This window comes from Mesoplodon bidens (genome assembly GCF_964165515.1).
Source record: "Mesoplodon bidens genome assembly, chromosome: 1".
Taxonomy (NCBI): Eukaryota; Metazoa; Chordata; class Mammalia; order Artiodactyla; family Ziphiidae; genus Mesoplodon; species Mesoplodon bidens.
Window position 1 is genome coordinate 104,141,500 of NC_138176.1, and position 26,582 is coordinate 104,168,081.

The 26,582-nt window shown below is 53.9% G+C and overlaps 1 protein-coding gene across 2 annotated transcripts; it reads left to right on the forward strand.

Annotated features, from left to right (window-relative positions):
• The first annotated feature begins 393 nt into the window (after positions 1-393).
• TRMT44 (tRNA methyltransferase 44 homolog) lies at positions 394-25,477 on the forward strand. 2 transcript variants are annotated; one of them, XM_081226821.1, is made up of 12 exons: positions 394-1,048; positions 2,734-2,848; positions 5,793-6,012; positions 8,188-8,256; positions 9,055-9,162; positions 10,633-10,704; positions 14,109-14,215; positions 15,806-15,989; positions 17,877-18,282; positions 20,306-20,422; positions 24,995-25,220; positions 25,349-25,477. In XM_081226821.1, the coding sequence occupies exons 1-12, from the start codon at positions 412-414 to the stop codon at positions 25,377-25,379; spliced, it is 2,292 nt and encodes a 763-aa protein (XP_081082947.1). In that variant the 5' UTR covers positions 394-411; the 3' UTR covers positions 25,380-25,477. The 2 variants fall into 2 exon arrangements, with proteins under 2 accessions (XP_081082947.1, XP_081082948.1); XM_081226822.1 differs by having other exon boundaries at positions 15,806-15,926.
• Positions 25,478-26,582: the final 1,105 nt, after the last annotated feature.

Below are 26,582 nucleotides of genomic sequence, written 5' to 3' on the forward strand. Positions count from 1 at the left end.
ATATATGTGGAACCTAGAAAAATGGTACAGATGAACCGGTTTGCAGGGCAGAAATTGAGACACAGATGTAGAGAACAAACGTAAGGACACCAAGGGGGGAAAGCGGCGGGGCGTGGAGCTGGTGGTGTGATGAATTGGGAGATTGGGATTGACATGTATACACTAATATGTATAAAATGGATAACTAATAAGAACCTGCTGTATAAAACAAAATAAAATTAAAAAAAAAAATTCCTCAGCCCCGAACTCCCCAGTCGAATAATGCTAATGAATCCAAAGCAGGAAAGGCAGGGGGTCCGTCTTCTTCCCTTTCACTTCCGGCCGCGGCGTCCCGCCCCCATGACGCAAACACGCCGCGCCGTAACGTGCGTTATCCCGGCGCGCTGCCGAGGCTCTCGGCGGAGACAGAACATGGCGGAGCTGGGGAGGGTTGCTGTTCGCCACCCGGATTTGCTGCTCCCTGCGGGCTTCTGGGCGGCGGTGGCCGTGTGGGTGGAGAGGCCGCAGGTGGCCAACAAGCGGCTGTATGGCGTTCGCCTAGAGGCCCGGCGGAGCGCCTCCTTGCCCCGGGTCGAGCATTCCGGCCCCCGGCCGAGCTCAGGCCCCGAGCGGGAGGAGCGGGCCCCGGCGGGATGCGGGCCCAAGGACGGGCCGGGACACGGCCAGCGTTTCCCCGAGGGGGCGCCGGGCCCTCGGCCGAGCGCAGGCCCCGAGCAGGGCCCCCAGGAGTCCCAGGGCCGGCGCCAGCAAGGGGAGGACCAGCGGGAAGCAGCCAAAGCTCCTCTGCTCTCTGGGGCCCCTGGGCAGCCCGGGAAGGCTGGAGCCGGGGAGGGCGACTTCCCCGCCTCGGACCTGGGTTCTCTCTGGGACGATTTCTCCCGGAGCCTCGCCAGCGGCAATCGAGAGATGCTAGCCTTCCTCACCCGCTCCGGGGCGGAATCGCAGCTAGAGGCTCAGCACGAGCTCGACGTGATTCTCAGAACCGTCATCTCGAAAACGAACGCGCATTGCCCGCTTAGTGCTCCGAGGAGAGAAATAGTCGTGCGAGGTAAGAGTATTTCTGATAGTGGCAGGTGTCAGAGATACATAGAACCGGACACTAGTGAAAGTGGCAAGGATAGGTTTTAATTGGTAATGCAGTATCACAGTAGGGAGAAGGGTCCAGCGTGAACTGAACTCCACTGCGATTTGTGCAGAGGTGAGTGGGCTTTCTACAGGGAGAATGAAGGAAGAGGATGGGGCGGCAGAGTCAGGGAGGTGAAAAATTAACCAGAAGCAGGAAAGGTGGGGGATCGGTGCCTGTGACACCCATATGGGTTTGCTGACTGGTGCCTGTGGATGTTAGGTCCTCCCCTCCCACAGAGGCGGTCACAGGGGCTCTTGTTCAGGTGTGGGCTGGAACAGTCTGTTCTTCTCTCAACCTTGAGTTTTTTTAGGTGGGCACTTTAAGGGGGCCTAGGGTCATGCTAGGGATGTGGCCTTGAGCTGTTGGGAACTGTGACAGTGTTTGTTCAGGTCTTCATAGGCCAAGGTTGAACCCTAATTGAGACAGGCCTCACAGGAGCCTGCCTAGAGTTTGGTCCCGAGGAGGATCTTTCGCAGAGGCTGCAGTTAGATTAAAAACCAGCCAGTAAATGAAAAGGCAGTAAAGGCACCTAGTCTGCCAGTTTCCTTGCCATACCCCAGGGAGGTTGTAGATTTTTCATTGTTTTTGGAGGGGACACGTAGAAATGTGAATCCTTAGTACAGAGGGTGGGGTTGTGGATTGGGGTGGTGTCTGGAAGGCTTGGGGAAGATGGTGAAGGAGCGCTGGACCATGAGTGGTAAAGCGGAATTTACTAGGTAAAGGGGTAAGGGAAAAGGCTAGCTCCTGGGGCAGCTCGTAGAGGCCTCCCTACATCTCAGAGCCGCACCCGTGCTGAATTTGTCTCATGCTCAGAGCCTCATTGACTTCCCCTGCTGCTGCATCTTTTCTGCCTCTAGCTGGAGACGGTTCTCAGCTTTTCAGGGCTCACGTGGCTAGACTGGGCCCACCTGTGGAATCCAGGATACCCTCTCTCTCTTCCAAGGTCCATAACCCTCTTCACATCTGTAGAGCCCCTTTTTGCCATGCAACAACTCCGTGTGGTCACAGGTTCTGGGTATCAGGGTGTGGGTGTCTCTGGAGGCTGTTCTATCCACCACAAGCAGTGATGCTGAATTACTGGTGGGTGCGTACCCCCTCGCCCCCCCAATACTGCAGGCCTCTGTGCCCCTGTAAGACTCTTTGCAGGTGTCCCCTCCTCCAGGAGGCGCTCTCTGACCCTGCTGCCCAGACTAGTTTAGGAGCCCTTCCAGCTTTTATCACCTTTTACACCTCACCTCTTCTGGCCTGAGGGGATGAGCGCATCAGTGCCCACGAGGCCTTCAGACGTGGATGTCTGCATTCTCACATGGGCTTCACAGAAGAGCAGGGTGGGCTAAGCCTGTCCTCTTCCTCTTTGTGAGCATCGCTCCTCCACGGGGGGGCCCTTTCAGGACCACGCTCAGCTCTTTGAACAAGGCTACTCTGTGTGGCGCGGTGCAGGCTCGGAGATGCGGCCGTGGCCAGGACATTCGCTGATGTAAATTAAGTGGGGAAAAGCCCTGGGGGTTGAAGGCACGGTGGATTCAGTACTGTTTTTTTAAGACCACTTTTGATGAGACTCTGAACTAAGCACTTCTAATCGATTATCCCTATCTTTTTTTCCCCAGATGTCTTCAATGGAACTGTAACTTTTTTACCTTTGGAAGAAGACAATGAAGGGAATTTAAAGGTTAAGACGAGCAACGTGTATCAAATTCAGCTCAGTCATAGCAAAGGAGAATGGTAAGGACTGAATAACTTATTCCTTTCTCTCAAAGATTGATGCTTTAAATCAATGATTTTTTTTTAAATTAATTAATTATTTATTTTTGGGGGGCTGCATCGGGTCTTGGTTGCTGCGCACGAGCTCTCTCTAGTTGCGGCGAGCGGGGGCTACTCTTCGTTGCGGTGTGCAGTCTTCCCATTGCGGTGGCTTCTTTTGCAGAGCACGGGCTCTAGGCGCACGGGCTTCAGTAGCTGTAGCTCGCGGGCTCTAGAGCGCAGGCTCAGTAGTTGTGGCGCACGGGCTTAGTTGCTCTGTGGCATGTGGGATCTTCTGGACCAGGGCTCGAATCTGTGTCCCCTGCATTGGCAGGCGGATTCTTAAGCACTGCGCCAGCAGGGAAGTCCCCAGTCAGTGGTTTCTTTAGGCAGCTGTAAGATTCCGGTCACCAAGCAGCAGCAGGGACTCTCTCTCAGGCAGTGCGGGTTTGTGGGAATGCGCTTTCTAGTTGGCGTTTCCCTCACGCATCCTTGTTCCTGTTGGCTCCTGGGTGGTCATAGCCTGGCTGGAGGGCCCCTACATTCTGTGTAGCCTTGATGGTTAGTAGCACCTGGTTCTAGCACCAAATTCAAATAAACACAGTCCATTCGTTATTTTGTTATTTCTTACACCTTGGTAATGGGTAGTAAGTGGAACCTTCTTTTATATTGTCCACTGAGGCTCACGTGGTCTCACACGTAGGGGGTTATTCTGTGATGTTTATTATAAAAGCAGCAGTTTCATGCGTTCCCTTAATTCCACATGGTGTTTGGGCCTGTCTGGAAAGTGTGAAATTTGATTTACTTCCATTTGGTATTTTCTAAATGAAGAAGTCAGAGAAGGTTAAATCACTCGCTATTCTTCTGCTGATGTTTTCCTGAGAGCCACATGGGTCTATTCTTTCAAGACAACCTTGGGGATGAGCTTTGCACACGGTTTCATAGAGAGCTGAGGGGTACATTGGGAAGAGCTTGGTTTTGGAGTCACATAGACCTGGGTTTCCCCACCATTGAGCTTGGGTACATTGCCTCTGTGGCCCTCAGTCTTCTCATCTCTGAAATGGGTTTAATCATTTTTGAGCCCCCCAGGAGGGGGCTGGGCCGGGCTTCCCAGGGACCTGTTGTAGGCTTACACGCTGGGTGGAGTACTCAGGGTCTGCCGGAGTGAAGCCTCTTGCCAGTTGTTAAATGCTCCCCAAGGGGCCTTGCCCCGAGGCCCTTTCCTCTCCCCTGGAGAGTGAGGGCAGACCCCGTGGGAAAGCCGGGTGTGCCCGTGTGGGTCACCCAGGGGGTGCCGATGCGGAGCTGCGGGGTGAGCGCTGGAGGCTGCTGTCCCCTCGCCTGGTTGGGGAAGCCCGGCCGCGGCAGGTGCTCAGTGTGGTTGATGCGGTGGAATCCCAGCCCCTGTTCTCCACGAGCTTCCGAGTGTCCGGGTGGCTACTCCCCATCTTTCCTGGCTGACATCTCCTGTCGTTGCCCTGCTGGGCAACTGTCACCTGCATTGCATTGGGAACTGGCCACACCTTGGGGCCAGATCTGTGGCCTTCTCAGCAGAACACGAGTTAAACGGATGTTTGGTGGCTGCTGCCGTGGGATGTGGCACTCCTGGTCTGTGCTTGGCTTCAGCAGGACTTCGGTGTGCCCACCATGTGCTTGCGCTGGGCACCTGGGGGTCAGCAAGGCCCGAGAGAGACAGATGAACACTCTAATGCCTGGTGGTGCTGAGTGCCGGGCAGAGAAGTAAGAGGTGGCTCAGGCCTCTTCCCCGTCCCTTCATTGGCAAAGGCAGCGCTGTGCGCATCGTACCAGGGTGGGTGGGAGAGGCCCCTGAGGCCTGAGCGGGTGAGGGGGTAGCCGTGAGGACCCCGGGAACACCTGGGAAAGAGCGTGGGGCCCAGGAAGAGCAGAGGAAAGGCCCAAGGCCATCAGCCCCAGCAGGATAGCTTCCGAAGGGAAGGGATGGGAAAGGGGAGCATCTTGGGGCGTGTTTCTCAGTGGACACTTGGCACCTGTTACTTATGGGAGTGAGCTGTGTCCCTTTGATGTGCCTGGTGGCAAAAGCCTGACAGTCTAACTCTCACCAGACCGGCGACCCCTTGCCCTTGCCCCTGCCCCGCGCCTGCCTCCAGCTCCGCCCCCTCACCCAGCCGCCTGTGCTTCTGCTCCTTCTTAGGGACCCCCACTGAACGCCACCTCCTTTTCTGTGCGCCAGCAAACTTGATGCTTCTCCCCTTCATCGCACTGCCTGGGTCGCAGCCTCGGTGGATGTGTTGTCATGACCTGGGCCCGCGGGTTGCGCGTTTACTCAGCGCCCAGACAGCGAGCGCCTGCCGTGATTAGGCACTGCTGGGGCCGGGGTCGAGCAGCGAACAGAACAGACAGGGCTGCGGCCTCTGCACTCTGGTGGCAGAGGACACACAGTTACCTAGAGGGACTGGGAGCCACAGGGACTGTGTATGTATCCTCAGCTTGGTGACTGAGCACTCAGCTTTCTGGATGGGAAATACTCAGTGGGACCAGCGTTCTACATCTGGGTAGCACGTGTGAAATGTATAAAACCTAGAAAAGTTAAAGAAATCCATAAATGTTTTAGAATCTAGCTAATCAGTGCATGAAGTGGATGAAGTGCATGAAGGAGGTGAGAGGAGCTTTGTCGTTTGCCATCCTTCTGATGGGCTTCGTAAGATGTGTAAATGCATTTTTAACAACGTTTGCAAGAGAGGAGGAATTCTTTCTGCTTTTTAAATGTGTTTTTCTCTGTAGGATGAAAATTCTGTAACTAGTTCCAGATTGTCTTGTGTTTGGGGTACAATATTTTGTCATCGTAGCTGTCTTAATTTCTCTCTTCTTTTGGCAAAGAAATGTATAGTTTAAAAATAAGAATTGAAACCAGCTCTGCTTATTCATATTTCTCTTATTTTCAAAGGTTCATATCTGTTTTAATTTTCTGTCCAGAAAGATGGCATTCAGATGGTATTGTGTATCCCAAACCCACCTGGCTTGGAGAAGAGTTGCTGGCCACATTGGCCAGGTGGTGTGTGGCGAGCAGGCAGAGTGGGTTCAAAAGGACCCTGTCCCTCATTTCCATCATGAAGTACAGCAAGGCTCACCACGTGCTTAAAGAGAAGTATAAAGACATGGTCAAGGTAATTCTGGGCAAAGACGTCTGTGACCTCCCCCACCCCCATTGAAACGAGGCGATGTACCAAGCTGCTCCAGGTGACGTTGTTTCGCCTGTGTGCTACAGATGCAGACATTAAGTCAAAACATACCCACCTAAGGCCCCACATTGCAGCCTGTACTTTGACATAGTTAGGGATGCAGACCATAAAAACATTGGCAGTTACACTGTGGAAAAGGATTTGGTTTTTTTGTTTTGTTTTGTTTTGGCACATTACTATTTTTTTTCAAGAGAACAAAAGGAAAATAATTTAATTTAAAATAATTGAATATTTAAATACTAAATTACCATAATTTTTTAGTATAAACATAAAGGTATTTGAAGAAAATATATGAAAAATTAAAGTACAAAAGCATATACTTCCAAAAAGGAGACCAATTTTGTAAAACGTCCTTAACTTGAAGGTGTAAAAAGAAGGTAACAACAAACATCTGTGTATTCACACCCAGCTTAAGAAATAAAGTATCACAAGCATATCTCCATTTATTGTGCTTTGCAAATATTGGTGTTTTTTTTTGCGGTACGCGGGCCTCTCACTGTTGTGGCCTCTCCCGTTGCGGAGCACAGGCTCTGGATGCGCAGGCTCAGTGGCCATGGCTCACGGGTCCAGCCGCTCCGCGGCATGTGGGATCCTCCCGGACCGGGGCACGAACCCACGTCCCCTGCATCGGCAGGCAGACTCTCAACCACTGTGCTACCAGGGAAGCCCAAATACTGTATTTTTTATGAATTGAAGGTTTGTAACAGCCCTGCACGGAGTAGGTCTGTTGGCACCGTTTTCCAACAGCGTTTGCTCTCTTCGTATCTCTGTGTCACATTTTGGTAATTTGCACAATATTTCAAACTTTTTCATTATTATTATATTTGTCATGGTGACCCGTGATCAGTGACCTTTGATGTTACTACTATAACTCACTGAAGACTCAGATGATGGTTGGCATTCTTTAGCAATCAAGTGTTTTATTTTTTGGCTGTGCCAGGCGGCTTATGGGATCTTAAGTCCCCAACCAGGGATTGAACCCACGCTCTCTGCTGTGAAAGTGCTGAGTCGTAACCACTGGACTGCCAGGGAATTCCCAGCAATAAAGTATTTTTTAATTAAAGTACGTCCATTGTTTTTTTTAGACACAATGCTATTGCACACTTAATAGACTACTCTATAGTGTAAACGGAACTTTTATATGCACTGGAAAACCAAAAAATCTGTGTGACTCACCTTACTGCAATATTTACTTTGTTGGGGTGTCTGGAACTGAACCCGCAATATCTCCGAGGCGCCTTGCTAACAGAGTTGAACCTACTTTGTACTCTTCCTGTTCGTATCTCCCTCCCTTCTCCTAGAAGTAACCACAGTTCATCATTGCCATGTAGTTTTGTATCGGTCCCCTCTTGCTGTGTAGCAGAGCATCCCCCAGGGTCTCAGGCATGAAACAGTAACCACCCATTCCTGCTGCAGCTGGCTGACCTCGGCTGGCTTCCCCTTCTCTCCCAGGTCCTGGCCTAGTGGTCCTTCATTATCTTACTGTTTAGTACCTTTAAGAAGGGACTTCTTTATTCTTCCAGCTTTTAAAATTGTCCTTGGTGAGATGGTTCGTCCAAACTGTCTAATCCACTAGACTGGAAACAGAAATCTGAACGTTTAATATTGGCCGTTGGCTTTTTTCTCATCTGCCAAACTCCCGTTCTGCACGTCACTGATTTTAATAATGAGGCCTCACGCTTGCACAGCCGGTATTTTCTAGTTTCATAGTACCTGATGGTCATCCTGCATGGTAATTAAGTCAGAGTCTTTATCCCTGCTTTACAGGTAGGGAGACGGGGACAAAACAGCTGAGTGACACTCCTGACAAGTGACAGCAACTCACTGACAGACCAGAGGGTGGAGCGCTGACCTCCTGACCCCTGTGCCTTTGCTTCCTCGATCCCCGCCCGCCCCTCATTTCCTTGTCTGTCATACTTGTCTAGATAAGTGATGAGGGTAGCATAGCTCAGCGTTTTCCTCTGATGCCCAGTGGCCCCACCTAAATGTCTTACAGACAATGTCTTTATTCCAGTCTTGCTTCAGACTCCATTGGTCTCAATGTGTCCTGTTACACACAGATGCGCTGAAAATTTACACATGCCCTTGAAAATGTTGTAGGTGTGGCCTGAAGTCACTGACCCTGAGAAGTTCGTGTATGAAGACGTGGCTCTCGCTGCCTACCTGCTGGTAAGGCTGTGCGGCCTGAGTTTCGGTGCGAGGGTGGGAGGTTGCTCAGGTAGCTCAGGGCTTTTACAGTTCTGTTGGCCAAGGTTGGTTACACAAGTGATTCTTTTTTTTAACTTTGCATGATGCTTTTGCATGTATGTAGAACGAGTCTGAATTGTGAAATGTAACCTCAGGAATTGAACTGAAGTAGCGCTTTCCTAATCAGTAGTCAACACGGAACGCGGAGATGTTGGCTGCGTTTAGGGGCTGCCATCGGGGCCCATCTGAGAAGCCCCTGCCTACCAGTCCTCGTGTTCGGTGTTTCTAGTTCTAGCCCTTCTCGGCTGCCTTGCTGGCCACCTGGATCTGGGCAAGCCTTTAACTTCACAGTCTTGATTTTCTCATCTATGAGATGTTTAGAGGAGATACCTTGTAGTTTCCTTTCAACCGTAATTCTCTTAGTCTTCGAAATAACATTGCTTCTCAAAGTATACAAAACTTGAAGGATTGAGAGGACGCCTGAAGGAACTAACAGTAATCTGTACGGCTCTTGCCCAGAGGTGGCCACGCGAATTTGGAGTCTGGGTGGAAGAAGAGGGCTTTGATGCCCGCGCAGCATCCGGCCAGGGCCGTGGGCCGGTCCCGCCGCGCTCTGCTCACCCGGGCATCACCTGCGTGGAGGCCCAGGGCCTCAGAGGAGGCCGCTCCTCCTGTTGTGGGAGAGTATCTGTCGTTCCATGTGGGGTTGTGTCTGAATTACTCTGGGGTAGGGTGAATCACAAACTGACTTTGGTTTTTTTTTTTTTTCTGTTTACTTAGGTTCTATGGGAAGAAGAGAGAGCTGAGCGGGGAGAGACAGCCAGGCAGTCCTTTGTCGACCTCGGTTGTGGGAACGGCCTCCTGGTCCACATCCTGAGCAGCGAAGGGGTAAAGCATGCTTGGGGCCGTTTCTCGTATCTTTGCTAGAGCGTCTTCAGGCCCAGCACGAGGTCTTTCTCTGCTGGTCCGATCTGGATTCAGAGGCGGCCTGGCTGTCGGCATAGTGGCTGGTGGCGAACTCTGTGGAGCGGGCAGCTTGTAAACAGGACCAAAGACAGCAGTCTCGTTAGACTAGAATAGGATTCTCAGACACTCGGCCTATGGAACAGCACACTTTCAGCAGCTCTGATTTTTTTTTTCTTTTTTTTTTTTGCTGTACGCGGGCCTCTCTCACTGTTGTGGCCTCTCCCGTTGCGGAGCACAGGCTCCGGATGCGCAGGCTCAGCGGCCATGGCTCACGGGCCCAGCCGCTCCGCAGCATGTGGGATCTTCCCGGGCCGGGGCACGATCCCGTGTCCCCTGCATTGGCAGGCGGACTCTCAACTACTGCACCACCAGGGAAGCCCAGCTCTGATGTTTTTGTTGTCAGTATTTTCTTTGGAAAACCCACCATTTCAAGGCACAGGGAGGGGAATAAAGGATAAGGTGGGTTCTGCCCTAGAGAAGCTTAGATTCTAGCTCAGAGGACAGTGAGGCACCCATATATTGTATTGGTACACATACATAAGTAAAACTGTGATAGTCAGTCTTGCACCCATTTTCTGGATTGTGAAGCAGAGGCATTGAGAGCTGAGGACAGCCCTGGCCCTGGCAGCAGTTCAAGACTCGCAAGCGTCAGCTTTCCCCCGGAGTCTCGCGGCGTCCGGCGAAGCCAGTGCACTGGGTGCAGCAGCACCGTCACCTGGCCCAGTGAGCTTTGTGCTCAAGAGTGACAGTGGGGATTGAAGCCCAGTCGTGGTGACCCAAAGGCTGGTTTTCTTGTGACCGTAGCATTCTGCCTTAATGGACAGACACATTTGTCCTCACCTGTGGGACTTTGGAATGGGGTTGTTAGACGGGGCTTTCTGAGGTGCTTTGTAAAAGAGTGAGGCTGTAGTTGTGACCCCTGTGAACAGGGGTTGTCTGGGGGGTGTTAGCACATCTGGTGGTGACTAGGAGCCAGTGGGTGGAGGCATGGGGTTGGGGCCCCGGGAGAGCTGCGTGTGGTCAGGGTGCTCTGGGTGAGAACAACCCTGAGGACGAGGCTCGTCTGGGGGCTGGAAGAGAAGGTGAGCCCGAGAGCTGAACTTGACCAGCTCAGAGGAGCCGGCTCCCTTTCCGGGCAGGCGTATTTCCCGGGGCTGCGTGTGGCCGTGGAGGTGTTCCCACGCCTTGGCTCTGTTTCCCCTTCGTGAAGCCTCGGCAGCACAGGTTCCGTCTGTGCCCCGCGGGACACGAGTGTCTGTTCTCAGCAGCCGAGGAGCTGAGGGTCTCCTGCACTTCATGCAGGGGGTGATACCTGCAGAGTTTGATTTGTTCTTGCTAATTTATTATGGTGTACTGACCTGAACCTTTTATTCCTGAAATTCCTCGTTTCAGCATCCAGGCAGAGGGATTGATGTCCGAAGACGAAAAGTTTGGGACATGTACGGACCAGAGACGCACTTAGAGGTACTGGCTCCGTCCCTTCCCTTGACCTCAGCGCGGTTGTTTTAAGGGGTGTCTCTGTGTACAGGCCAGTCAGAGATGCTCATAACCACAGCAGTCCACATTCGTCTCAGTGCTCTGAGACTGTACAAGCGGATGAAGCTTTAGACCTCCACAGCCTTCTGGTTAAACTGAAGGAGGGATGCTGGAGCCGGAGACGTGTCTTCTCCCCCAGGTTTGCCGCAGGCCCTTTGCACCTCCTGTGGGTGCCCGAGGGGGCTCTCGGCCGCCTGAGGGGTGGGGGCGGAGGACAACCTCTCCTCTGCATCTCCTCTGGTGCCTGGGACAGGCCGCACGTTCAGACCTCCACTAGGCAGTGAGTGCCCACCCTGCCAGGTCCGGGCTGGGGCGGGGGCACCGTGGGCGGTCCTGCTCTGTGAGCAGCGTGGCCAGGAGTGGCCTCCAGCAAGACGGCGAGCTGGCGAGGAGTCAGAGGAGGGGAGTGCAGTGGAGCGGCCAGACCGGGCCACACATGCGCAGCCGTCCAGCGGAGACGGACAGCACGCCTGGCCTCAGTCGTGACCGCGGGGCTGTAGGGAGCCCCGTCCACCCCGCCGTGGTCCAGAGCAGCTCCGAGCGATCAGAGATGGGGGTCTCCTCTGCAGCACCCCGCGGCAGGTCAGGGCTCTAGCATTTCCCGGCATTGGTCTCTAAGAGCCCAGGACTCCAAAACGGTGGGGGAGCGCGGCGGTGGGGCTGCACCCTTGGCCCTGGGGCGCTGTGGGGCCTCTGCTGTACAGCTGCCCGCACCGCCTCTAGACCCCGTCCCCGAGTGAAGACGCACGGGGGTGACCGGGACGCGGCGTCTCATCTGCCCGAGGGTGGGATGCTGACCGGAGAAATGAAAAGAGCATTTGCTTTTCATTGTGGAGAATGTCAGGAATATACCAAAGTGGAGAGACACGCGTGCCAAACCCCAGCAACTCATCGTCCGCCTCAGCGATTCTTTTGTCTCATTCCTCCCCCTCCCTGACCACAGCATCAGCCCAGCCGTGGTTTCCAAGCAGATCTCGGGTATATCATTTCATCTGTGAAAAGAAAACGAAAGTTTCAAGACTTAATTTGGATATTTTCTCTTTGCCTTTCTATTAAAGTCGAGAATATTATTGCAAAATATAAAAACATTGGAGGAAGGGAAGTTTGTTGCAGCTGCCCGACAGCTTTTTATTTGCTCAGTTTCTCGTTATATATTTATACTTTGCTTTATGCTACAAGGGTTTACATTTGCTTGTATATTCATACATTACAATAAATTAGAACATTTTAAAACTCGGGTTTGAGGAATGGTGGTAAACCAGATGAAGGACTAGGGGACGCCTGCAGCTACATGTACAGACCACGTGTCCTTACACAGGTAATAAAATTGGCCTCAATTTCGATGAGGCTGATGATCAAAGCTAAGGGAATAACGTGGTTGATTCCAAAATCCCCTGTGTCCCAGGAGAAAAAGCAAAATAATTTCTTTGGGTAAAAAGTTCACACAGCAGTTGAATAGGCTCTGTTTAAATCATGACCCCAAGGAAGAGCTGGCTGGCACAATGTGCCCCTTGGAGAACAGGTAGAAGATTCTAGTTCTTTATTCGAGGTTCCCTGTGGAGTGGGGGAAACCCCACCCCATCACTCAGTGAAGGCCTGCTAGTAGGAGTGCTGTGTCTCACCTCTTGTGGATTTTTTTCTCGTTACACCTGGACCTCTGGTCGCCGAGCTGGAGGAAGAGTCCCGCGTGTTCCGGTTAAACGTGAGGGTGGAGGCTGGCCGCGCTTCGGGGACACCTCTGCTCTAGAAGAACGTGACCAGGAGCGAGCCTGCCTTTGTTGGCAAGGGCTTGGGGCTTGTGCGTTACCTAGTAAATGGCTGATTTCCACGAATAGGCACGGTCTGGGCATTCGAAGGCCGAGCATGGGATACAACTTTTCTTTATTTCAAAAACCTCATTTGATTGTAAGCAAGAGACTGTTAAGAAAAGCACATGCTTTTGATAACAGCATTGTGAATGGGCACAGAGTGTCCTCGTCTTGTTTGTGAAGCTCTGTAGGGAACAGGAATATTGCCATGTCCTGTATTCACAATCCCCAAACTTTTTCTGAGACAGGTAGAGCTTTGTTGTCGAGCATGTTGTTGGAAAGAAAACTGTAAATGTGATTATGATAATTACTAAGCGTAATTTGTTTTTGTAAATATAGACCATTTAATGAGGCAGGCAAATTTAAATGTAGAACGGGTGGGAAGAAAGAATAAATAGTATCAAAAGTTTGTTCTTGATAGTATCAAAAGTTTGCCTACTTTTGAATTACGCATAGACCATTTTCAGTATTTCACTGAAATACTGTTTTCAGCATTTTAATATATGTGAAAATAGAAGCACATATGCTTATTCAGGAACCAAAAAGATGAATTTAAATTCAATTTTTGTATCCGTCAGCTTTGCAAAACACTCCCGTGGCCTTGAAAAGTGAGGGTTAACATCACGTCTTCCCCGTTTGTTCTGACCAAGAACTAACACGTCCGCTTACTTGCCGTGGGGGTTCATTCTTCAATTCTAAAATTAGAGGATTTTGTGTGGTTATAGTCTCTTTTGTCTCTCTTTCCAGTTTTTTTTTTTAACCCTTTGTTTTACATTGAAGTATAGTTAATTTGCAGTGTTGTGTTAGTTTCGGCTGTACAGTCTCCAGTTCAAACTGACATCTTCACCATTGAGACTGTTGACTTTGATAATTAGTGACGGCCTGCTGATTAGCAGAAAGGATAAGGTGTTCACTTAAAGTTCTTAAATCTTCAAAGCAAGCTGTTCCCAGTTTAACTACAGAAACTATCACTCTGGTGAACATGCCTGTTCAGTGGGTAAAAACTTGCTGTCTGAGAGTTCATAAAAGATAATAGTGTAATAGCAAAGGCTGGTGCACACTTCTGTAAATTCTTCCTATATTTTCTCTTTTCATAGATGTGCTCATTCCGCGGGTTGTGTAAGTGTATCAGGGTCTATGTCAAGTCAGCCTCAGACCTCCCAGCTTTCCGCTCACCCCTCTGCAGGCTGTTTCTTGCCCCTCCTCCTGCCAAAAGTAAAATGGTTCACATGTCCCCTGTCTCCTTTAGCTGCTCTTATATTTATGTAAAAAGGCTATTTTTAATATCAAAAGGAGATGAGCATCCAGAAGTGTTGTTGGCTTATCCGGCCGGGCTGGGCACACACTTCCTCACTACTGGCCCAGCTTCCTCCTTTTGCAGATGAAGACCCGCAAAGACCTCAGAGCGCCTGAGACCGGCCAGGAACAGCTGCGGTTCTGCAGGGGTGGTTGCGTTTGTTATTTCCCTCCGTGCTCTGATTTTATTTTCTAGACGCTTAGTCTTGTTCTGTGTCTTTCTTTTAGGAAAGTGCAATCACACCAAATGATAAGACCCTCTTCCCGGACGTCGATTGGTTAATCGGAAACCATTCCGATGAACTAACGCCATGGGTACCTGTGATTGCGGCCAGGTGAGTAGGTGGCGGTGTTAGCACAGTGGTGGCTGGGGATGTTTTGTTGCCTAAACCTCGCTGTCCAGAACCGTAGCCACTGGCTGCTTGTGGCTATCGCGTACTTGAAACGTGGCTGGTCCAGATTGATGAGATGATAATCTGTTGGATATATTGGGTTAAATTTAAAATAAATTCCACCTGTTTTATTTTGCTATTGAAGATACGGATACTAGAAAATATAAAATTATGTATGTGGTTCACATGTTCACATTATATTTTCGTTGTGATTACTTCCACAGTGTTTATATCCAGTATTGAAAGATGTGTTTTTCCTGATAACAGGAGGGTTTGTCTTTCAGAGGAAAGACCCTCTGCTGAAATGTTTGTCTCAATTTTGGGCTCTCTGCCTCGGTCAGACTTCTTTAAGATGCACATTACCTTGCTGCCCTTTCATATTTCATTGCCAAGTCTCTTTTATCCAAGGTTCTTTTGGACTATTCTATTTATTTATTTTTTTAATGCCCTCCCCTCTTTTCTTTTAGGTACAGTTGATTTACAATATTATATAGTTTCAGGTGTACAACGTAGTGATTAAAACTTTTTTTGGTTGTACTCTATTTGTAGTTATCATAAAATATTTCCTGTGTTCCCTGTGCTGTACAGCATATCCTTGTAGCTTCTTTATGTTATACATAGTAGTTTGTACCTCTTAATCCTCTACCCCTGCCTCGCCCCTCCCCACTCCCCTCTCCCCACTGGTGACCACTAAGTCATTCTCTATATCTGTGAGTCTGTTTCTTTTTGGTTATTTTCATTCGTTTGTTTTATTTTTTAGATTCAGCATACAAGTGATAATGTACAGTATTTGTCTCTCTCTGTCTGACTTCATTTCACTAAGCATAATACCTTCCAGGGCCATTCTTTTGGACTGTTTTAGAATAATATAGGTCAAGGAGCAAATCATAATCTTTTTTGTGCTTACCTCTGAAATTTCCTATCCAACAGCTGAAATCTCCCAAGTACTTCAGAAAGTTTTAGATTATAGTTGATGATCATAATTGCAATAGAAAAAAATATTTTTAATAAAAGTAATTAGATTCATATTTTATTGAAAAGATGCTATTTTTTTTTATAATGCGCAAAGCATTTTACTATGTATGAAAAACAAGTGCAGTCTAGTTAGGAGAAAACCAACTGGACTCTATGTTACACACACCTTAGTGACAAGACTCCCCACCACATGTGAATGTAAAACATTTAATTTAAAAATGTTGACACTACAATATATAAAATAGCTATTATAAATGCACATAGTGTATTCTATAGCTGCCAGGTTTACTTTTTTTTTTAATAAGGAAACTAAGTTACACTGTGGTTAAGACTTGTATCTTCACCCCTGAAAAAGCCCACATTCTATCACAGCATTGTTTCTAGAAATTAAATTGGGGAAGGCTATAATTCTTCTTTTTATATAAAAAACAAAATTAGCCAGTAGCACGTCGTTTGCATTTTGCCCTGGCACCCTATTGCCGTGTGACTTTCCGAGGAATTTTCTTTATTGAATCTCTTTAAGACCTTGGGTTTCCGTGTCGCTCATTGTCTTTGAAGGTCTTCCTACAACTGCCGCTTCTTCGTCCTGCCCTGCTGCTTCTTTGACTTCGTGGGGAAATACCAGCGGAGGCAGAGCAAGCAGACCCAGTACCGAGGGTACCTGGATTTCATCACCGAGGTGGGCTTGGCCTGTGGCTTCCACGTGGAGGAGGATTGTCTTAGGATTCCTTCCACCAAGAGGGTGCGTCCTGGTCACCTGGGCTGTCCTCGGCAGGCGACATCGAGGTGTTTAGATGGAAAGCTTGGGGCCGTCCTTGTCACAGAACCGTAGACGACACTGGGATGATTGCAGGTGTGACTGTCCCAGAGGTGCCCTTGTTGATCCCAACATCCCTGTCACTGGCGGGTCCAGAGGCTTGTTCTGTGCCTGCAGTCCCCTGCTTTGCAGGCGTTCTGGCACTTCCTCCTCCAGCCCTGTGGCAGCTCTGCAGGAACCCTCAGCAGGTGTTCATCCCTTTTCCAGAAACTGTGACTGCCCCTCGGGGACCCTCCCAGAGTGGGTGTCAGCTTGGCTTCTCTACAGGTTTCTGGCTGTAGTGCTGCCTGGGGCTGAACGCTCTAACTTCTGTCTTAGGGTCCCAAATTACTGGCTGAAATTGCTTCAGAAGTTCAAAATGATTTCACATTTCCTCATTAAAAGACTCAATTCAGATTTACTTGAAATGAGTTTTTCCAGGTAGAAATTGACCCTTGCACTGCCTGTGACCCTGCCAGGTGGTCGGGGCCGACCTGCTTCCCACGCAGGGGGCTTGAACTACTGAGAGAGTCAGGGGAACCATTGACGTTGGTTTTATTCATCTCTGTTAACTTTCTTTCATGAGACTCTATGGCCGTCAGTGCTTTTTGTGAAAAACTAAACACAAAAACCTGTCGGCTGATCTCAGCTTGATTGCGTGACAGTGGGGAAAAAGATCGAAGGTTTGAGCCTGACTCGGCTCTGCCACTTCCTGGCAGTGCCTTTGGGGGCACATGACAGACACTCCCTGCCCGTGTCCTCACTGCCAACTAGGGAGGAGCAGCTCGCCGGCCGGTGCTGGGCCCTCACTCGGGCTCACCTGCCTGCGCTGGGCCCCTCTGTCGACTTCAGGTACATCATTGCTGTCACTGCTCAAAATCGTTTTGGAAATGTCCTTTAGGGCTCACCTTTAGAGCCTTCATGTCATTCTCTTAAATGTCCTCTATTTTGGCAAGTCAGTCTTCTGAGGTTGGAATGGAATTCTGCTAGAGTTTGGGTCATGTAGGTACGAGGATCCTACAGTCTTGATGTTTGCATTTGCTGTTCCGTTACTGGTTGCTGGAGACTGTGGAGCATTGCTTAATCTCTCCGAACCTCAGTTTTCCTATAACTGGAAGGTTCAGGGGTCAGATGCAAGTGCGGGTGGCCACACACAGCAGCTGTTAATTGAGGACTGATTACATGCCACGCCTTCTCATTCCACGCACACAGAAGTTGTCACCTGCCCAAGATCACACATTTAGCAGGTGGCACAGCTGGAGAGCAGTGAGGGGTGGCTCTGAGGCAACCAGATTCGCCTTCATCGGGTTCGGGCCCAGAGAGGACGTCCAGAGATGCTGTACCCACTGCAGCGTCGCCGGACAGGGCCTGGCTCTCCCCGGGGCTCCTGAGGGCAACCTTCGTCTGGACGTGCGAATGGGGAAGGGGACAGCGTGAACTGGACATCCCCACCATGCCAAGTGCTCTGCTAGGTGCACACGTGCTCTCCTCGCTCTGGCAGCGCTGCCCCTTGAGAGCTCTGCAGGGTTACCATCAGGGTCTTCTGTGTGTGGGGCGGAAGAGGGGTGCAGTGGGCTGCGGCTGGTTGGCTCAGTAAAGGTGACCTTGGTCTGTCGTGTTTGTTAGGCGCTGTGGAATGAAGCTTCCTGTGGGCTTTTGCTGATAGTATGTTAAGTCATTGGTTGGTATGAGTTTTTAAAATAAGGATTCCTTTCATGATAGGTGTCGAAGACTTTCATGGAATTTATTCTCCAGGACAAGAGAGTTCCCTGGAGAACGTTGAGGTGCTATTGGAACCTGCTAAAGTACTTCCTGTGCTCTTTTCACGTGCAGGTGTGTCTCATTGGGAAATCCAGAACATACCCGCCCGCTGAAGAAGATTCTGTTGATGAGCGGAGAACCCGCTACATTAACAGCAGGCGGGGCGGCCCTGTGAGCCCACCTGGCCAGGTCCCTGCCCCGCCTCCACCCGGGGCCACCGCCGGTGGTGCCGATGGCCCCGAGGGGCGTGGAGCCCTGGATGCCGGGGCCAGGCACACACCCGAGTCCCCCGCTGAAGGACTCTGGCTGTCTGGATTTCACCCCAGAGAAAAAGCCGAGCGTGTGAGGAACTGTGCCGCCCTCCCTCGAGATTTTATTGACCGAGTGGTTTTGCAAGTGGCGAATTTGTTGTTGGGCGGAAAGCAGTTAAACACGACAAGTTCTCAGAGCAGGAGTGTGAAGGCCTGGAATCGAGGAGGTAATGACCACCCTGGGTACTAGCTGGGTTTCAGGCAGTGACGCTGTTCTCAGAACCAACTTAAAACTGTGTGGTCATTTTTTTTTTTTTCTTTTTTTTTTTTTGCTGTACGCGGGCCTCTCACTGTTGTGGTCTCGCCCGTTGCGGAGCACAGGCTCTGGACGCGCAGGCTCAGTGGCCATGGATCATGGGCCCAGCTGCTCCACGGGATGTGGGATCTTCCCGGACCAGGGCAAGAACCTGTGTCCCCTGCATCGGCAGGCGGACTCTCAACCACTGCGCCACCAGGGAAGCCCCTGTGTGGTCATTTTAATTTTTATTTATTTTTATTTTTTAAATATTTATTTGGCCCCACTGGGTCTTAGTTACCCACCTGCAGGATCTTCCGTGCAGGATCTGTAGTTGCAGCAAGTGGGCTCTTAGTTGTGGCATGCATGTGGATCTAGTTCCCTGACCAGGGATCAAACCTGGGCCCCCTGCACTGGGAGCGTGGAGTCTTAACCACTGGACCACCAGGGACGTCCCTGTATGGTCATTTTTAATTAAATGTCAAGAGGAGTCTTCATCATTTTTGTCAAGTCATTAGGAGTGTGCAGATGGGCTGAGGGAAGGAGCTTGTTGGTGGGCTGCCGCCCGAGGGTGCTATAGGGCTTCCTCAGCAGCCAGGCGCTCGCCCTCTGAGTTTTGGGGTCACTGGAGGAGATGGAGGCCCCACCTTCAGCCTGTTGGGGATGCTGCCCGCTGGCCCCGTGGGTGGGCCGGCCCAGGGAGGGGTGAGCAGTGGGTCCTTCTCCCCCAGCGTGGATGGCGCTGTGCTGAGTCTCTTTCTTCATCCTCACGCCCCTCCCGTCCCTTGTGTACGTGTGATGTAGCAGTGCCCTCGAGCTTGACCCCCTCCAGGGATCACCTGACCCTGGGAGCATCTGATTGGGAGAGCCTCTCTGGGGACCCGGTGGCGGCCATAGCCAGCGCCGCCCTGGTGGAGGGGGCTGACCATCCGCATAACCGTTGACAAGGCCCAGGTGCCTGGGGAGTTCTGTGGGTCGGCACCCCCTTCCTCGGTGCGCCCTGCAGAGGCGGGCCAAGGTGGAGAGGGAGGACGCTGCCTCAGGGCTCGGAGTGGGGCCTCGAAGGGCTCAGGGTCCTCGGACCTGCGGGCGGCTCTGAAAACATGGACTCTGACGTTTAATGTCCAGGATGGTCCTTTCCTCTGCGGGGTCCTTTGGGAATGACTGACCAGGAAGCGCTGGCTTGTGCCTGGGGTGGGATGCCCTGATAGTGAGCAAAGACGGAGTCTCTTCCTGGGCTCAGTTTGGGTGGGTAGCGGTGGCTCCGATGATGATCGGGTCTCAGGCCTGCCCGCCCGGGTACTCCCACTGCCCCGCCCGGCGTGAGAAGCCTGCCCCGGCGGGGGTGGGGGGTACCCTCAGCCTCGCAGCTGCACGCTCCGCCCTTGGTCGCTGGACTTAGTGACCCCTGCCCCAGCATCAGGCTCGGGACCCCCAGTGTGTCTGAGCCCTGCGCAACGTCAGTGAGCGGGTCTGTCCCCAGGACTGCACTCATCCCAGGCTGGGGTCTACCCTCTGCCAGGCATGGTGGAGGGGACGCCGGGTGGGAGGTGGTGGGCTCGGGACACGCACATGTGGAAGGGTGAGAGGCAGCGGTGTGGGGCTGCACGTGCGAGCCGGCGTCGTGGGGCTCTAGGCTGGGGGTCGGGGGAGGAGGGCAGGCTTCTGGGCCGGGATTTCATTTCCCCCCAGACTTCCCGTCTCCTCTCAGAAGGGGCTCCAGGTGGCTGCGAGGCGGGCTTGGCGCATGGAATGGCAGTCCCCACCCCGAGCAGCGGCCGGACCACGCGGCAGGGCTGACTTGCTGTGTCTGGGAGGCTTGGTTGTCCTCGGGGGTCAGACACGGGGCGCGCAGCCTGACATCTCAGGTGCTATGGCTCTGCCTGCAGAGTTCAGCAAGCTGTGGATTCAGTTTAACTAAAGTTCTCACATGGGGGAAACCCTGTCTTCAACAGGGAGCCTGTCCTTGGCGGAAGTGGCTGGGGAGCTGGACAGGGAGATGCTGCAGAGGCTGAAGCGGGAGTGCGGGGGCCTGCAGACGCTGCTGAGGAACAACCCGCAGGTGTTCCAAGGTGAGGGGTTGGGCCGGGACTCCCTCGGTTCACAGCGCCTGAGGACGGGCTGCACGCTTCCTGAGGCAACAAGTTGCTCTCGTGCAGATTCTACCACCGCCCTCCTTCCTTTCCCCCCCTTCTTTTAATGAAATAAACGTTATTTGAGAGGAGTTTCAGAGCTAGAGGATAGATCCCCTCACGTGCATCTCAAGTCGCGACAGGATGTGGGTCGCACCTCTGCTTCTCTGATGCTGCCAGCCTCTGCCTGGCACCCCAGGGCCCAGCCCCGCCCCATCCAGGACACGCCCCCTCCTCCCACGGAGGGAAGAGCTGCTGGCAGGGCCTCCTGTCGCTGGGGAGCTTTTTTGGGTGGAGCTTCAGTACTTGCTTTGCTTTGGCCTCTGGCTGCCTGCCAAACTGGAAGCATCCTGAGCTCCCAGCCAGGCCCTGGGCCTAGAGGAGGAAGGCCTCCCTACCCCGGCCCGTGTGCCTGCACTCCCCCCTCCCCACACACACTGGCGCCCTGGGATCCAGGTGGGCGGAGGGAGAAGGGCCCGGGGCCTGCGTGCTCTTCCATGCAGGCTGCAGAGCTCTGCAGAGCAGGGCACTGCCGCCCCTGCCCTCCTGGAGTTTGCAGCCTGACAGGGAGGGGAAACGTCGCAGATTTTACATGGGCACCTGGGGTTCCAAGAAGTTCTGTTAACCTTCACCAGCGTACACAGAGGAGATTCTGTGTACCCATCAGCCAGAGGGTCCATAAGTCATCGTGTTTGCTTCTTAAAGCTTTTTCCCCTTTGTCTTTGTGGAAGTATTTTAAAGCACATCCCAGCGGACATGCTAGTCACCCCTAAGTACTTCTGTGCGTGGCTTTAAAAATAGTGGGCGTCTTCTTGCATCACCCTAATGTCGTAGGTGACATTCTCGCCCAGGGAGGCCTGGCCTCACCTCGGACAGGCATCAGGAAGGCTTCGCTTCGGACATGACATCTGAGCTGGGACTTGGTGAAGTGAACAAGGAAAAGCACTTCAGGCAGAGGGAACAGCGTGTGCGAAGTGGCAGGATGGGGCCTTGCTGAACGAGGGGTGGGGCAGGTAGGGCTAGCAGGCCGCAGCCCCCTGTGGCCGTGAGGAGGATCTGGGCCTCTGTGACAGGCAGTGGCGCGCTGACTTGCTGTGATAGTGCGAGGAGCAGGCCCAGCTGCGCCGTGAGCTCGTGCCGGCGGCCCGAGAGGTGGCCGGAGACCAGTGCATCAGGCTCAGCACCTGCGTGGATGAAGAATGGGGTGTCCGGCAAGGAGGACATGCTTGCCTGACCCCCTCTGTCTGTGCTGGGGGCTGCACGCCCAGATGACAGCCTCCCTGTCCCCACCCATCCCCAGGACCCGGCGGGTGGGTGGGCACTCCGAGCAGTGGGTCCAGCCCCTTGGGACAGGTGCCTTGGGGGTCTGTGTGGGGAGGGGTGACGGGCCCTGCTGGGCTTGGGCCTTTGCAGAGGTGGGGAGGCCACTGTGGCAGCATGGAATACAAGTCTGACCCGAGGGCGCTGGCCAGCACTGGGCCTGAAGGCCTTGTCCCGAGCCCCGGGATCTGGACCAGTCGCCCCCCCCGCCCCGCACCTTTGTACTCCTACCGCCAGGGTGGTTGCCCCGTGACGGGGGGCGTGGGTGGAGGGACCGCGCACGGAGATGCAGGAGCACATCTGTCCACTCTTCGGCCTGTGCACCTCCTCGGGAGGTGAGCGCTGCTGCCTTGTGGTCCCACCTCCACGCGTGCACCTGAGAGCTCCGTGCGCACTGCCCGTGTGTGCACCACCCCGAGGCATACACACCTGTACCACCCGCCCCGTGTGTGTGCACCCGAGAGCTCACGTGTTCACGCCCGCAGCACCTTTGGGGGCCTGGTGGTTTGTCCTCCCAGAGCTAACATTGGTTTTCATTTCAGCTTGACCTCAGTCAGCTAAATGCTGCTGTTGCTATGGCAGCGAGCCCCGCAGTGTAGCTGGCGGGTCCAGGGTTGGGGGGTGTGGAGGGCAGCCCACTGGTGGGCGGACAGGCAGGGGGAGCGTGGGCCTTGCGGCTGGGAGTCCCCACCCAGCTGGGCTGCACTGCATGGAGCTTTAGTGGACTGAAACTTGCTGTGCCCAGGGGACTGCTCTGCTTTCTGCTGTTCCCAGCATGTTTTTCTGTTGGTTTCATGAAATAGTGCTCTTTTCTCCCCCGTCATAAATATGCATGTGTGCGATTGGTTTTCTGTGCGGTTTGCATCGATGAGCACGTTTATTTTTGGAAACACTTCTGAGTAGGAGCCTTGGGGATTGAACTCCAGTAAACATTCTACACCCAGTCATGCAAAAACTAAGCACCAAAGCTGGGTCTTATCTCTGTAGGAGTTTTTTTTTTTTTTTTTTTTTTTAACTAACATGGTTAGTTTTACTCGAGTGAGGAGGTGAAAACAGTTTCGGATGCTTCAGTTCTGCCTGCCCTGAGCACCTTGTGGGCCGGGCATGCGCCGGGGCGGGCGCGGGAGGGCAGGCACCGCCCTGGGCCAGGCGTGGAGCCCGCGCTCAGCCTTGAGGACACGGACGCAGCTCAGCGAGGTCGGTCCCTGGCCCAGGGTCTCTGGGGGCTGGGCCGGCCCCCCGGGTCGAGAGAGACCCCAGAACTAGTGCTGCTGAGCACGCCGCACCGTCCCGGTAAATTTACCTCCCTAGTGGGATTCTGGAAGAATCCTCAGCCGCTTCCTCAGGACACTTTGGCTCAGGTGACATATGTGGTCAGAGACAGAGGAGGAGCCTGAACAGTAGGTCCACCAAGTCTGAGGGACTCACGCTTTGGGGAGGAAATGGGCTCACAAACGTCGGGTGAGAAGTGAGCTCCGTAGAGCACGTTTTGTGCCTGTGATTCACTTAAAATCGGGAAGTCTGCTGGTCTGGCCTGCCAGCCGGCTGGAGGGCCGCAGGCAGAGGGCACGGGCCCGCCCAGACTGGGGGAGGGGGCCTGTCAGCCGGCCTGGCCACCCCCCCCAGGACTCGCCGGCCCCTGCCCCCTGCAGGGCCACCCCTCATCGTCACTGCCTGCTCCACAGGCCCTACAAATCCTGCCTGGGTCCCCTTCCCCCGACCCTGCAGGGATTGCTCCAGAAACGTGGTATGTCCAGTGGAGGGCCCACTGCGAGACAGCCCGCCCTGAGGGGCGATGGACGGGCCAGCCTCTGTGGAGGGTGAGGGTCTGCACTTGGCTTTGGCCCCAGCGAGCTCCCCAGGCTCCTTTGCACATGGCTGGGGGGGCTCCGGCCGCCCTGCCCCGGCTGGGGCGTGTCGTTCCCGGCTGCGCCAGGAGGGGCTGCTGTGGGAGCGCCTGTGGAAGGCGGTGGCTGCCTGCCCAGCTGCTGGGCCAGGACAGCCGAGCTCTCAGCAGCGTCTGCCTCGTTGGAAGCAGGGCCAGCCTGGCCCTTCCTAGGTGCTTCTCGGCCGCCCCCCCAAGGGTGAATCCCTGCGTTGTGTCCCTCGTGCGGAGAGGCACCTCTGCAGTTCCTTCCTCTGGTTTCAGGGGACAGTTTTCGATAAGCATCAGACTGCAGAGACAGTCTCGTGTTGCTGCAACACGAGGCAATTTGAAAGCGAAATTCAAGCTTGAACGCGCACTTTAAAGGTTTCCTTAGAAGTTGGGGAGCCAGATTTGTTCAGTAATCTTCCTTTATTTCTGCCAAGGCTTTCCGTCTCCAGGTGGCTGTATAGCTTCCAGGGAAAAGCAGGACGGGTTTGGTTGCTCTGGCCCCGTCTCACGTGGGGGTGTTGGCGTCTCGGGAGGAAGCGGCCATGCGGAAGCTCCCAGCACAGCTTCAGCCGAGTTGGGGCCACCGGTTCAGGAGGCATTTGGGCGGCCCTGGGCCCTCCCCCTGCACCGCCCTGGGGTCCTCCAGGCGCCCAGCTCTGCGGCCACCCCGCCCACACAGGTCCCTCCGCCGCATTTCAGCCCCCTGCTGCTCTGTGAGGGCTTCCCGCCCTGCCCCTGCCGACAGGGCTGCCGTGCCCCTACCTCCTACTTCCTGTTTACGTCTGGGGGCTCTGCCTGTAACCCTGGTGGCCCCCGCAGCCTGCCCCTCATCTCCACCCGCCTGGACAGGGCCTCTCCCCTGCTCCCTCCGCTCCGTCCTTTTGATGCGGACGCATGCCCTCGAGGGCCCGTGCTGCCACGCAGACGTCCTGCCCGCGTCGGGACCACGCTCATGGTCGTCGTTAGCCTTGTTCCACGAGCCGGTGCCCACGAGTGGCCACGCCCGGGTCCCGTCACCAGCAGGACCTCAGGCACCGGCTCCCAGCCCCAGGTGCCTGCACCCTGTCCTTGCTCCCCTCGGCCCCTCCCTCGTGCTCCCTATGTGTAGGTGGGACTGCAGGCCGCGGGCGGGTGGGGGGTTGGGGCCACTGCCTGGGATCCCAGCGCCTCGCCCCCTCCTGCCGCCGAGCCTGCGGGGGCTGCGTCTCCTGTGGCTGCACCCCGGCCCTGGACAGCTGTCCCCACAGAGCCCGGCCACCTGCCCAGCTCGCAGTTCACCCCTCGGCTGTGTCTTTTCTCCTTGTTCCCACCCTCAGTTCTGAACGGGCGAGTTCGCATCCGCGACTGGAGGGAAGAGAGGCCTCGGAAGGAAAAGGAACCAGAAGCAAAACGGAGGCTGTTTTCGGAAACCTTCAAAACCCGAATCTGTTGGTTTTTCGCCCATCACCCTGACGGCTGTGTTCTGCCTTCAGACCGCTGCCCGTTTGCCCATGGGCCTGGGGAGCTGCGGCCAGCCACCACCAAGAAGAAAAAGCAGCCTCTGTGAGCTGCTCCGCCTGTGGGGAGGCCTGGGGCGGGGAGGCCGAGCGTGAGGGAGACTCCCAGCTCCTCCGAGCGCTGCGCTTCTGTCCTGGTGGCTTCAAGGTCTTTCTCCTTCCTCCTTCCTCCAGGTTCTCACGGGACGTGATCACGCCCCACTGAAGCTAAAAACACTCACACCTCCCCCCGCCCCGTCCGAGTGCTGCGTTTGTTTTAAATGTGGTCGCCCTTAAATGTGTTCAGCATCTTTACATCAGGAAGAGAGAGTGACAGTCTCGTGGTGTCTCATGGCTCAGGAGGTGCAGGAAGTACTTGAACTGGCCCTTCTCAGTGTGTAGCAGGGTGGCCGTCCCCTCCCCACCAACCACTGGCCGCTCCGGGGTTGGCCTCCTCCTGCCCTAAATCTTCTCCCCACAGGTACCGTTAATTCTCATTCCGGGAAAACAAAAAAATCCCCAGATACCGATGTGCTTCTATTTAAAATTGCGTTTATAGTTGTACACAAAAGGCCGTGTCAGTGACACTGTTCTGCCCCTTGATTTACCGTGGAACGCGTCCGGCGGCCTTTTCTTTGTGGAGTGTTCCTCGTGTGGGATTCTCCGTTCATTCGTTACTGATGAGAAGGAACCCACTCCCTTCTGCTCCGTGCAGCATGGCTGGGACTGGGGCTGCCGCGGGGCACTGGGCCCTGCCCTCGGGAAGCCCTGGTCAGCTGGGAGCCCCCGGTGCCAGGTCGAGGTTAAGGACAGGCCAGCAGGCACCTGGCCAGCCCCCAGGAATGGGCAGAGTTGGCCGGGTGGGCACGTGGACTGTGCCTGCCTACCACCCACCCAGCCTCTCCCTTGCGTGAGGCCCCGCGAGGACCTCCTGGAGGGCCTGAGTGGCCGCAGTGACGCCACTCCGGCCGTGGTTGGCTTGGCCTGTGCAGATGGAGCCATTCTTTTTTTTTTTTTTTTTTTGCCGCATTGTGCAGCATGCGGACTCTTAGATCAGGGATGGAACCTGCACCCCCTGCAGTGGAAGCTCGGAGTCCTAACCACTGCACCACCAGGGAAGTCCCAGATGGAGACATTCTGACCAGTGAGGTGGAGGAGGGGACCACTGGGGCTCCCGGGGGCGGTTTCCTGGCTGTGGAGACTCCTCCTGGTGTAGGAAGTCAGGGGGGGCAGAGCAAAAGCTGGGAGGAACCCAGGTTCCCAGAGTCTCTGAGCTGTTACTCCCAGAGCCGAGGTGCCTCCATCCTTGAAGCCGCTGAGCTGAGGCTGCTATTGCTTGCTGCCTGGCACATCTGGGCTGATGCCCTTCAGGACGAGCCCCCTGGCCTCCCTGCGTTGGGATCCTCCCGCCTTCTCCTCTTGGAAGGGG

What these genes read in the sequence shown, in the direction of transcription:
- TRMT44 (XM_081226821.1), top strand. Translation starts at nt 412, where the DNA reads ATGGCGGAGCTGGGGAGGGTTGCTGTTCGCCACCCGGATTTGCTGCTC. An exon ending in GGATTCCTTCCACCAAGAGG is followed by an intron (nt 15,990 to 17,876) that starts GTGCGTCCTGGT and finishes TTTCACGTGCAG; the next exon opens with GTGTGTCTCATTGGGAAATC. An exon ending in CAACCCGCAGGTGTTCCAAG is followed by an intron (nt 20,423 to 24,994) that starts GTGAGGGGTTGG and finishes TCCCACCCTCAG; the next exon opens with TTCTGAACGGGCGAGTTCGC.